We start from the raw sequence: 12,092 nt of genomic DNA, 5'->3' as shown, positions 1-12,092 counted from the left end.
CACTTGGCCAGAATTCTTGATAACAAAATGTCTGTGATTCTTACCAAAGATCTTTATTGTATGTGTTAAAATGTATTAAATAATAGTTTTTTAAATGTTCAAATATATCAGCCACAAAAACCCAGTCTTGGGCATATTGTATTTTCTATCATCTACATAGCTTTATTTAATACAAATCTTTAAATACTAGATTCATTACTGAAATAGTGATAAATTACAGTCATTTAAAAAATGTAAATATGTATTTTTAATTATATTGCTCTGTCTTGTCTTCAGTGAGGTTGGCGGCCGTAAGCTAACGGTAGGAACCAGACTGGCTAAGGAGCTTGTGGAGTTCAGTGGAGACCTGTCTTTGGAGGGCCTCCATTTCTGGAAGATTGCCTTCTCAGCCATGACACACCCCGCCACCACTTTTACCTCATCCTCCCAAGCCCAGGGAGCTGGGGCCTCAGAGGCTAGTAAACAGCAGCCTGAGTCTGACCCGTCCTCAGCCAGTGACAAGAAGGTCATCCTTCTGCCCTGCAAAAACCCACCAAGCCGAGAGCGCGTGCAGCTGTGGCTGGAAGCCAGGAAACAGTATGAGATTTTACAGAAAGTGAGGAGAGACACAGGGCTGCTGAAGAAGGGGAGGGTTGGGGTGGATGTAGATGAACACCCAGACAGAACTGAGCAGGTAGCTACTTCCAGTGTCCCAGCTGTAAAGGTGGAGCTGTGTGAGAGACTGTCCAGCATCAGGACTCAAAGGAGAAAGAAGCGTAACATGTCTTTAATCATATCTCCTGTGAAGAACACAGGCTCTCAGTGTAAATCCACAGAAGTGAGTCCAGTTTCAGATGAAGGTGCTGTGGATATTGAGCAGGTGGAGGGAGAAAAAGAAGATGATGCTGATGATGATAAAACCAGCTGTCCAGAGTCCCCAGAGCTGCCTCCATGGCAACAGTCATGTCAGCCCAGCCCTTCAGAGCCAGGCAGGTTAAACCAGGACAGGCAAAGTGAGAACTCTCCTGAACCACTATCACCTGGGCTCCCTTACTCCCTAGAGAGATTAGGGGAGAATGTTAGTCCCACACTTCCCCATGTCAGTAACAGGGAAGAAGGGAGGACTATCCCCCACTTCCTTCACAGCACCCCCTTCTCAAGGAAACGGCGGGGAAGTAGGGAAGATTTGGAGCCAGTGTGCAGCACGCCTATATCTGAGGGTAAGAAAACAGCAGTTTCATCTAGTCTCAGCATCATAGGACAATGTGAGATTATATCTGTGACTACTGTTGTGAGCCTTTCTACTTTTTTACACTGTTGTTTAAGTCATCTATGCTCTTCTTGTTTCAATTCTTCTGCAGATGATCCTGTTTCTCAGAGACTCCAGCAGAGACAGAGGAGCCAAGCAGAGCCTCTGAGAAGAGTGTTACTGACCACACAAATGAAGGTCAGACCACAAGTTTGCTTTTTTAGATCTCTCATTACATCAGTAATCACAGTCTTTAATGTGGGGAGGAAATGAGGAGTTAGCTTAAGAATACCAGTGCAGAGCTGTGCATGGAGACATATACTGTATATACGGGTCAGTGACAAATAAGGGTTGGAAAGATGAGCAATTCAAAAATATGTTAAATAGTTTTAAAAGCAGCATCACGTTTGTTAAAATGTACATTTAGTATTTTTGCTGGTTTTATATAATTTGAAATGACATTTGGACTGAATGATCCTGAAAATGTCAAATGGTGTAACCACAAAAGAATGATACATATTAAATATTTTATCCACCTACAGTGTATTGAAGTGGACTTAGCAACTTGAATTATTAGGTACAAAGTTTTTATGGTTACACCACTTAGACATTTTTGCCATAATCTTCTAATATATTCTCTCAAAATGGATTAAAAGCAGAAATGTGATGCTGGGTCCACAAAAAAAGAATGTGTGCAAGTTATTCATATGTTTATTTTCACATTTTAACCCTTTAAATTTGACTAAACCACATGGACACAAAAAACCTCATCGACCCTTATACCTAATGTGAGTTTGTTGCCTTGAACAACAAGCTAATATGTCAGTGTCTCTTCCAGTTCAGTTTTTTAAATGAGCCTTAATGGTGCCTGTGTTGTCTTACTCATTCGGATGTTTCTCATGTTCTCTTTATCTTCCACAGAACCAGTTTGCTGCTTTGAATATGCCAAAGAAAGATAACTCTCAGATTGAAGGTCCCAGCATAGCCAACTCTTATGGTTTCAAAGTCAGCATGCAGAACCTGCAGGATGCCAAAGCTCTGCATGAGGTGAGCTGCACCTTTTGACTTCTCTGGTAAACACAGATGATCCTCACTCACATATATCAACATACTTTTTCATCATCAAGTTATTTTACATCTGTGGACTCGCCAATTTGTCTTCAGATTTAATCCATTTTCTCAAAGTAATGGGAATGAATGGCAGGTTATACCAGGCCCTTCTAAGACCTTCAATATCTTCTAAATTCCTTTTTCATTTGGGATGAATAAATTTATGTGGTCTAGCGATGATATATGGGACTTAGCTGGACCTTTGTTGTAGCGCTTGGGAAGCCGAGTAGAACAAAGAATGTGGGGGGAAAAAACACGAGAGAAATTTTGGCAGGACAGAGTCCTCGACCAGCGGGGGCACACATGGTTTCAGGGTTTCAGATGTGGTGGACTGAGCCATTCTTGGAATGTAAACTTGCGGCTGACTTCTACCACTGAATCCCATCCTCCATGGTAGCTCATGCAGACCATTAGGATTTACACTTAATATTCCCGTCATTTTACGGGTGCTCTTATCCAGACAGACTTGGAGTAAATGCACCATTTAAAATAAGCTACAGTTACCAGATTCCCAAAAGAATACGCATTATTATTATTATTTCTAAGTCATTAACATGGGTTGACATATTTAGAGTTGAGGATAATAAGAGCAAAGTAAGGAGAGATATGTGGAGTGAGTGAAGAGATAAAAGAATATGATCCAACAACAAGCGGTAACGATGATGGCTTCAGATTGATTTTTCCTTTTAAACCCAACAATGTTTTTTCTTTCTTTCCTCTTCAGGTCCAGTACCTAACACTAATGGGCATGGAGCTCCATGCACGAACCCGACGCGACCTCGAACCCGACCCCGAGTTCGACCCCATATGTGCCTTATTCTACTGCCTCAGTTCTGATGCTCCCTTGCCAGATGTAGACAGCACCCAGCTGACAGGTGCCATTGTGGTGGACAAAGACCACCAAAGTTGTGACCAAGGTGAAAGCACGACTAAAATGAAAGATAATTGTTGTAGGTCGTTCGCTGTTATGTGTATCATTACTCAGCAGAGTTTAAATAGAGAAGACTTTTATGGGTCACATAATCCCCACCTGTTTACAGCCGAGCTGATGAATCTGTTGAAACCCTCTCAGCAGGTCAGAGAGGAACGGTTCCCTTGCTGGTCAGGTCAGGCGTCTCTGGGCTGCAGGTGACATACGCCACTGATGAGAAGATGCTGTTTCAGGAGCTAATCGCTATCATGAGAAGGTGTGTGAGCTCACAACTTTACATCTCCAAGCAGCTCTTAAAACTGAAGTCTCTGCTAACATGTCCGTGTCCTGACAGGTTTGATCCAGATATCCTGGTGGGGTACGAGGTGCAGATGCGGTCCTGGGGTTACCTCCTCCAGAGGGCAGCAGCGCTCAGAGTAGACCTCTGTCAGCAGCTGTCTCGAGTGCCAGGTAGGGCTGACCGTCACCAACACTGCTTCTATTAGCGAAATGCACAGCCAGTGATCAGGTTCAAAGCACATCTGTTTGTATTCAGAGGTTAACATGAATATGGTAAGTAACGTTTGGGCTACATACGGTAGTTGTAATGTTCCTTAAGAATATAATTTATCTTTTTAAAGGCTGTCAAAGCAGCATCAAACTCCTCACAGCTCACTCAATGACAAGCTGTTTGGCATTAATACAAAATGTGGTGTATCTCTCCTTTGGGAAAAACAGAAAATGTGGATTCAAATTCAGCCAGGCAGCAGCTGACCAATCTGCGTCAAACAGGGTAGAAAGAATGTAAAAAGCAACCATAAACATTGTTAAAATGATAATCATGTTAATCATTTTGTGGTTTTTCCATCTTTCTGTCTTTCCCACTTTTCAATGGGAATGATTTAAACTGAGCAGTCCAGTGGTCTGACTCTGTACTCACTGGACTTCAAAGAAAGCAGAGATGTGTGACAGAGGAGCTTCAAAAGCTGCTTCAAAAGTAGATTCTTGCAGGTTTAATCCAATCCCACAGATTCCTCTTGAAGATCAGTAACTGCAGTGCTCACCTGGACATATCTGAGAGTTTCCTGTGCAAAACTTCTTTGCTGAGCTTAGCATTATGTGCAGCATGCAGGGTGTTCCACACAGTACACCCTGCTACTGACCTACTATCAGGGTCTTCTCTTTATAATCAAGGCTGTGACACTTGAAAAAAAGAAGTCATAGTTATAGTATAGTCATAGTTATATGATTTGAGTTTGTGTGTGTGTGTGTGTGTGTGTGTGTGTGTGTGTGTGTGCTTGGTGAGCTATTATTTTCTTCTCTAGTAACTGTTTGTTGAGTGATCTCCTATTCCAGTCTGAAATGATTAAATCCAGGTCAGGAGAAAGTGTGTGTGTGTGTGTGTGTCTTCATGTCTTTATGTGTGTAAATACAAACATGTGTGGCCCTGTTGGAGTGTGTCTGTGTGTGCACATGAGCAGAGCTGTGTGAGTACAGCAGAGTTCTGAGTGTGAATCTGAGTGTGTTTCTTTGTGTGTGTGTGTGTGTGTGTGTGTGTGTGTGTGTGTGTTCCACCAGCTGAATGGAGAGCCTCTGGCAGCTCCCGTCCTCCTCTGTAATGGGCTGTCTGTCTGGCTCTGTGTGTGTGTCCTCAGGTGACTCCAAAGAGAACCGCTTTTCCACAGACAGGGACGAGTACGGGGCCGACACCATGACTGAGATCAACATCATCGGCCGCATCACCCTCAACCTGTGGAGAGTGATGAAGACTGAGGCAAGTGTCCCAGTATGACTGACCCTCCCACCCCCACCCCCACCCCCACCCCCCAAACCCTGTCATGACCACTCCCTAAGTTTTAGCTGGTGCCCTACTTTCTCTGATTCCTCCACTCTGTCAGACAGGATGTGCTACAGTGCTGATTTATTTTTCTATATCAGACATTCATATATATTCATTTTGATCGTCTTAGAATAAAAATCTTTGCAAGACATATTGACAGAAACACTTCAAATATTCCATGTCTCCATCGGGTTTTTTTTTTTATTTTTGGTTCACTTAGCGGGTTTTCTCAGGCTGATGTTGTAACTGCTGTCTGCAAGGCTGTGAGTGTTGTCTTTTTAAACAAAGAATGCTGATATTTCTCAGATCACACAGGTCAAATGTTCCCATGAGTGGCCTGAATGATTTGGTTGGGGGAAGACATTTTATGAAGTTTCTCATACATTTCTGACTCTGATAGGTCACTAGTTCGGTAAATGAATAAGAAAGGAAAGAAAATATGTATTTATATTTTCTGACTTCTCAATTTCTTGCCTTTTTCTTGTCAGATACTGTATACTTTCGCCTCTTGTGCTATCTAAAAATTCTTCAAATGAAACAGTCCTAGAAGGAAAAGTCTTTGGTTGAACGGTTCACAGCTCGTGTCCGCACAAAGGCCAGAACCAGACCAAGACCCATGATTAGTGGTCACAAGTAGACATTGTTTCATTTTAAGGGGTCACGAGCCAGAAACAGAGGAAACCGCTGTCATTACAGATTGAGAAGTCAGTCTAAATGGTGAATAGTAAATAGACTGTACTTATACAGCACTTTCTAGTCTTTCTGACCACTCAAAGTACTTTACCACTACATGTCACATTCACCCATTCACACACATATATACACTGATGACAGGAGCTACCACACAGGGTACCAACCTGCTCATCAGAGGGGGGGGTTACAAATTATACACTTTGCAGGACTGTACCACTGTTTTCCATCTACTTTGATTAAAGGTACTAAAGGTTTTTATTTTTCCTTTCAGGTGACGTTGAACAACTACAGTTTTGAGAACGTTGCCTTCCACGTGCTCCACCAGCGCTTCCCCCTGTACAGCCCCCGCACACTGTCCGACTGGTTCGACCACATCACTCACCTGTACAGGTCTGTTTACAACACCGTGCACACATGCACTCTAATCAGTGCTGGTTTCTCCTGCTGACTTTTAGCTGGTTTTTAACACAGCTGTTTCTTTTGTAAAGCTCTGAAAACCAATGTATACAAACAGTCAGTCAATCTTTAAGTATTAAAGCAGCTTTCATACATGTGAATGTAGCTGAAAGTGCTTCACAGTTGATTGACAAGCTGATAATAAGACAGAACAAGTGACAACATAAAGAAAAGGAACAAAAACAAAGAACAATTTGAGACCAATTCACAAGAGAGAAAATAAGAATGATAAAAATGTAATAAGGATTTAGGATCTCTAAAATAATCTAAAAAATAAGATGATCCATTGATATGTGTGTGTGTGTGTGTTAGGTGGAAGGTGGTGGACCACTATGTGAGCCGTGTGCGTGGCACCATGCAGCTCCTTCAGCAGAATGACATCATCGGCAGAACCAGCGAGCTGGCCAGAGTGTTTGGGATCCAGTTTCTGCACGTTCTGACCCGAGGATCCCAGGTACACACACACACACACACACACACACACACGCATGCACGACGTACCCCCAGAGAACCCTGCTCTCCTCTCAGCTCTACAGAGCAATTAGCTGGAGAACATAATGAAGCGTTTAAAAGCTTAAGAGCCAGATGTTTTTCTCAGGAGCTGCTGGAAACCAAAAACACTAAAGAATAAATGTTAGACTTAAGTTATGTTTGAGAGTGAGAGAAAAACTGACTTTATGTCTTAATTGTCATTGTACAGTCACCTATACAATGAACTGCAACTGTTTACTAACATTTTAGCCTCATCATTTTTATAGGGTGATAAAATGTCAATGTAGTGTTTCCTGTTTGCTCCTAAGTGTCCATAAAATGAGGAAGTGAAGCTCTGGATTAGGTGTTAGAGTGAAGATTTGAAGGGGGGAACTTAGTGTTTGACATAAGATTAGGTCCAATCCAACTAACTCCCAGTCCCAACACTTTTCCTACATATATATAAAAAGTGAATGAAGCAATAAATAATAAAGATAAGTTTGTAATGTTCACTCTTTGCTTCAGTACCGTGTGGAGTCCATGATGCTTCGCGTGGCCAAGCCGCTCAACTACATCCCTGTGACGCCCAGCATCCAGCAGCGTGCCCAGCAGAGGGCGCCGCAGTGCATCCCTCTGGTGATGGAGCCCGAGTCGCGCTTCTACAGCAACTCGGTGGTGGTTCTGGACTTCCAATCGCTCTACCCCTCCATCATCATCGCCTACAATTACTGCTTCTCCACTTGCCTCGGCCACGTGGACAGCCTGGGAACGTAAGTACGACAGGCCCACACACACACACACCTACAGCGTGTACTCCAACCAGCTTACGTTGCACCTCTGCCAGGAAAGTCTCCTTCCACTGCTCGCTCATTATTTTTAATGGAACAGACACAGCCAGAGCTCTGCATGTTGTTCACAGCTCAGAGCAGCGAGAGATTGAAGTTAGGAAATCTTTTTTTCTTTTTTTTCTTTTTTTTCTGGGGGATTACTGTAGTTGCATAGCAACAGCAGGAGCCATGAACACTTCTTTCCAACTTGTATATGTTTGCAACCCCAAGGCAAAAGAAAAAGATTGTATTGTCTGTCAGACGTATGCTGGCTTTATGCTGCTCGTCCTCAGCAGAGTAGAAAGTGTCAGATTAGACCAGAGGATAGTTTACTGCAACACTCATCAGTACAGGAGGACTAGCTTCACTACAGTTGCCTTAGTGTCTTATAATTGTTCTTATGTGTTTCTTAGGTATGTTTAGTTATTTATTCTATTTTCTCTGCACTTTGGTCCTGACAACGCAATTTCATTCCACTCAATGTATTGAATAGATATGGTTAGAATGACAAATGAATAAACTTGTACTGGATTTGTGGAAGTGCATTCATCATGTGATATATAATATATTTGGACTTTGTTGAGTCGCTGCATCATCTGCAGCTTTTATTGATTAATTAACTCTCAATTCCAAATAATAGAGCATGCAGAATGTTTTTGCTCCAGGTCTGCTTCTCCAAACAGTGCACTGTCTCTCTCACTGCTGTTTGTTTTATTAAGTTGCTGCAACGTTTCAGTCTATCAGACTTTCATCAGTCTATCCGACACAGTGAGACAGTGTGCGGGAGCTTTTTTCAGTCTTTTGACTCCAAAGTTGTACTGCAATGATCGGTGGATTCATTTATCAGTTGATCAGCAGACATTGAACTGCAGTTTTGTAAATCTGGTTTTAATAAAGCAGAGAGGTCAAACATCCTCTGGCTCCATCTTCTCCAATGTGAGAAATGATGCTGTCTTTGTTTAATAGATATTGGTTATAAATATCTTAAAACAAGCACAATGAAGACATCAGCTTGGACGCTGAGAACGTGTGACAGACAGATTTGTAGTATTTCATAACCTAAATAGATGATTTCCAACCTTTTGTGATAGTAAAATATAACCGTGTTCATTTATGATCTCTCACATATTTACTTTGAATAAGTGTTAGAGGCCTTAAGAGGTAAAACAATCCAATCATTCACAATAAAAGATTAGAAGAATCAGGAAAGAAATGAATATGAATTTGTACATCAGAATGTTTTTCTTTCTTCCTCAGATTTATTTTCTTCAACATTTTTCTTACATGTTTCTTTGTTTCAGGCCTGATGAGTTTAAGTTCGGCTGCACCTCTCTGAGGGTTCCTCCTGATCTGCTCTACCAGCTCCGCAACGACATCACTGTGTCACCCAACGGCATCGCCTTCGTCAAGGTACTGATGAGACTCCACAGCACACTCGTCCCACAGTGGCCCCATTAAGACTCCCCTCTGAATCCTGCAGCGCTGCAGCTTTATTAATGTGAAGGCCGAGCACGTCTGCAGAAACTCCTCTTCATGCTCCACGTCCCTCCATTCATTAATTTAATTCATTCAGTCATTCCTCCACCGCTGCCTGGCTCCAGTTCTGTAGCCTCATTACATAACACACACATGCGCACACACACACACACATGCACACACACAGGCACAGAAGAAAATCAGGTTGAGTCTGCCTCTGTTTTTGTTTCTCTGCAGCTGGATTTAGTCTTAGAAACTAGCCAGATGTTGCAAAGCTGGCTTTATCTTCCTGCACTACTGTGTCACTGGATGCATCTTCTACACTTTTATAGTGTTAACTGTGGAATGTTAATGGGAAAAAAGAATGTAATTTTCTTCAAAGTACTGACTGCCTTTAATTATTTCTCTGCTGGAATGTCACCCAAACTCTGACAAGCTTATCAAACCCACACACATCATTCTCTGTATACTGTATCTCCTTTATATGTGTTGGAAAGATGAGCAATTCAAAAATGTAGTTTTAAGTAAAAGTAAGACTGAATGCTCCTGAAAATGTCAAATGGTGTAACCACAAAAGAATGATACATATTGAATATTTAATCCACCTACAGTGTATTTAAGTGGATTTATACTAATAATGACTTCATTTTAAAACATCAAAAGAAAGAAAAGAAATTTCTACATTGAAATGTTAAAGCATTTTGTCAATATAGAGCAGGACATTTCCTAAAAAAAGCCGTTTTTCATTTTGACAAATGATGTAAAATTTGTTACAAACATAATGTTTCCTTGCTAAAGTGGATTATATTTATTCCATATTTTACTTCACATTTATTTTCCTGTATATAATCAGACTTTTATGAAACACATTACAATACAATACACCATGCATCACATGATTGACCCATATACAATATGTGTGGACTTTAACTTATATCTGGGCTCATTATTTATTTATCTTTATCATGTTGTCATCCTAGTGGTACTCATGTTACGCTTCAGGAAGAATAGAGCTAATGAGAAAGTATATAACATGAATTTTTCTTTCCACTGATTAAAAACCTTTATCAAGTAACTCAGAATCACTGGTAGTAATTGCACTGGTAGTTAAACTAGGATTAGGAACTTTCCTCACTCAGAATAGAACCTAAGATGAATATCTGAAGCTTTCCACACTGACTCCTACTTAGAGTTTTAAGACACTTCAGTCACACTTCTCTGACAGCTGTAGTGAGGATTATTTGGAGAGGGGAAAAAATATAGAAAATAGCAGCATTCTGTGATCAGGTAAGTAAGAGCCTATAAAAGTTCTGCAGCATTGTTATTCTATTACACCAGTCTGAGCAGCTGCACAGATATCTGTGAGGTGCTGTGAGAGCGATCAATGAGACAAAGACTTCTAATATCACTGTGGAGGAGCTCTCACAACTGTCAGAATAATATTTCTTAATAAGCTTCTTTTAATTCAGCTTTTCCAAAATATGCTTAACTGATTTGGACACATCTGGAGTTCTTCTACATATTAGTTGAGATATGTTAGGAGTAATATCCTTTGACTCTTTTAAAAGTAGCTCCAAATATGAGTCATTTCTTACCAAGAGCTGATTTCCTCTATAACTCTTGATAAGTACAGGTTTGATCTGCATCGCCTGAAGATACAAAACCACTTCACACAGTCATTCATAGGAACTTGTAAGTTATAATCACCTTCCATTCTCTGTTTGTTCTGCTGTCCAGTCATCAGTGCGTAAAGGTGTGGTGCCCTGCATGCTGGAAGAGATCCTGAACACGAGGATCATGGTGAAGCAGTCGATGAAGACCCACAAGCAGGACAAAGCTCTGATGAAGCTGCTGGACGCCCGGCAGCTGGGACTCAAACTCATCGCCAACGTCACCTTCGGCTACACGGCGGCCAACTACTCTGGACGGATGCCCAGCGTGGAGGTGAGCTCATCGTCATCATCCGTACTGAGGAAGGCTCACTTGGAATCTAAACCTCAGTGGAAAAAAAAAAAAAGTCGAGACAGCGAAGACTTGAGACGGCTTTGTTTTGGCCGCCTTTTCAAATTCCAACCGTGCTTCTTTTGGAGAAGGAGGACAGATATTACAGAGCGTATTTTCATGGGAAACAACATTTCTAGTCTGTAATCTAAACATTAATAGTGATCTGAACTGTGATTTCAGGGAAAAACTGCAAACTTAATCCTTTTACTGAAACTTCAACGTTTTCATTCGTCATCTTCAGGTTGGAGACAGCATCGTCCACAAAGCCAGAGAGACGCTGGAGAGAGCCATCAAGCTGGTGAACGACACTAAGAAATGGGGAGCGCACGTTGTGTATGGAGACACGGACAGGTACAGCAGCAGCAGCTCCACACAGGACTACAGCACACACACACACTAGAATCAGCTGAGTGTGTTAACTCTGCCAGCAGCTCAGTGGATGTGTCTCTACACTATGATGATGTGAGAGTCTCTGATTGCACCTGAGAGTGTCCCTTCAATACATTTTTTATTGTTTTGACAAACAGCAGGAAGGCACTCATTTATTCTCACATTCAAAATAAAAGGCTGCAGCTGTTTTCCAGACAGTGAAGTGGAGGTTGTTTTATTATTACTGTAGTGCTGCAATTAAAAGAAGACGTTTTAAATACAGGAAACAACTTTTTTTTTTTCCACTTTTGCACTTTGGTAATTAAACTAAATCACATGAGCAGGGAAGCAGTGGGACTTTATTTAGAAGCCCACTGCATGTGCACACAACATGGCTCTAAAGCAGGGGTGTTCAGTTCAAATTCATTAAGGTCCAATTAGTGTAAATGTCCTCTGTGTGTATCTCATTGACAGTCCAGTCTCTCACACGAGAAGATTGGCTATGCACAGTGGTCTGTGAAGCTTCTGAGGGCCGCTCCACTTTTACCGTAATAACTGGAGAAGCTGCACCTGTTTAAAATAGAAATGCTCAAAGACAAAACATAACTGATCAACTTAATATGATCAGGTGTAGAAATGGAACTACAGAGCAGTGCCATTTTTAGTTTCCATGTAGTTTTTCTGTGATGAATCACTGCAGAGTGTTTG

The 12,092-nt window shown here is 41.5% G+C and overlaps 1 protein-coding gene across 1 annotated transcript in view; it reads left to right on the top strand.

Annotated features, from left to right (window-relative positions):
* Nucleotides 1-12,092, top strand: part of rev3l (REV3 like, DNA directed polymerase zeta catalytic subunit) — a 79,746-nt gene that overhangs the window by 63,208 nt on the left and 4,446 nt on the right. The window contains exons 14-26 of the mRNA XM_053336785.1: nucleotides 277-1,199; nucleotides 1,341-1,426; nucleotides 2,150-2,275; nucleotides 3,063-3,255; nucleotides 3,414-3,525; nucleotides 3,604-3,719; nucleotides 4,904-5,022; nucleotides 6,053-6,171; nucleotides 6,550-6,691; nucleotides 7,234-7,478; nucleotides 8,837-8,945; nucleotides 10,749-10,955; nucleotides 11,257-11,366. Coding sequence (XP_053192760.1) covers nucleotides 277-1,199; nucleotides 1,341-1,426; nucleotides 2,150-2,275; nucleotides 3,063-3,255; nucleotides 3,414-3,525; nucleotides 3,604-3,719; nucleotides 4,904-5,022; nucleotides 6,053-6,171; nucleotides 6,550-6,691; nucleotides 7,234-7,478; nucleotides 8,837-8,945; nucleotides 10,749-10,955; nucleotides 11,257-11,366 — 2,607 coding nt within the window. The remainder of the gene's footprint in view (nucleotides 1-276; nucleotides 1,200-1,340; nucleotides 1,427-2,149; nucleotides 2,276-3,062; nucleotides 3,256-3,413; nucleotides 3,526-3,603; nucleotides 3,720-4,903; nucleotides 5,023-6,052; nucleotides 6,172-6,549; nucleotides 6,692-7,233; nucleotides 7,479-8,836; nucleotides 8,946-10,748; nucleotides 10,956-11,256; nucleotides 11,367-12,092) is intronic.

Source organism: Scomber japonicus, chromosome 17 (assembly GCF_027409825.1).
Source record: "Scomber japonicus isolate fScoJap1 chromosome 17, fScoJap1.pri, whole genome shotgun sequence".
Lineage (NCBI taxonomy): Eukaryota > Metazoa > Chordata > Actinopteri > Scombriformes > Scombridae > Scomber > Scomber japonicus.
Note: the sequence above shows the minus strand (reverse complement) of the source record. Positions and strands in the feature narration are given on the sequence as shown.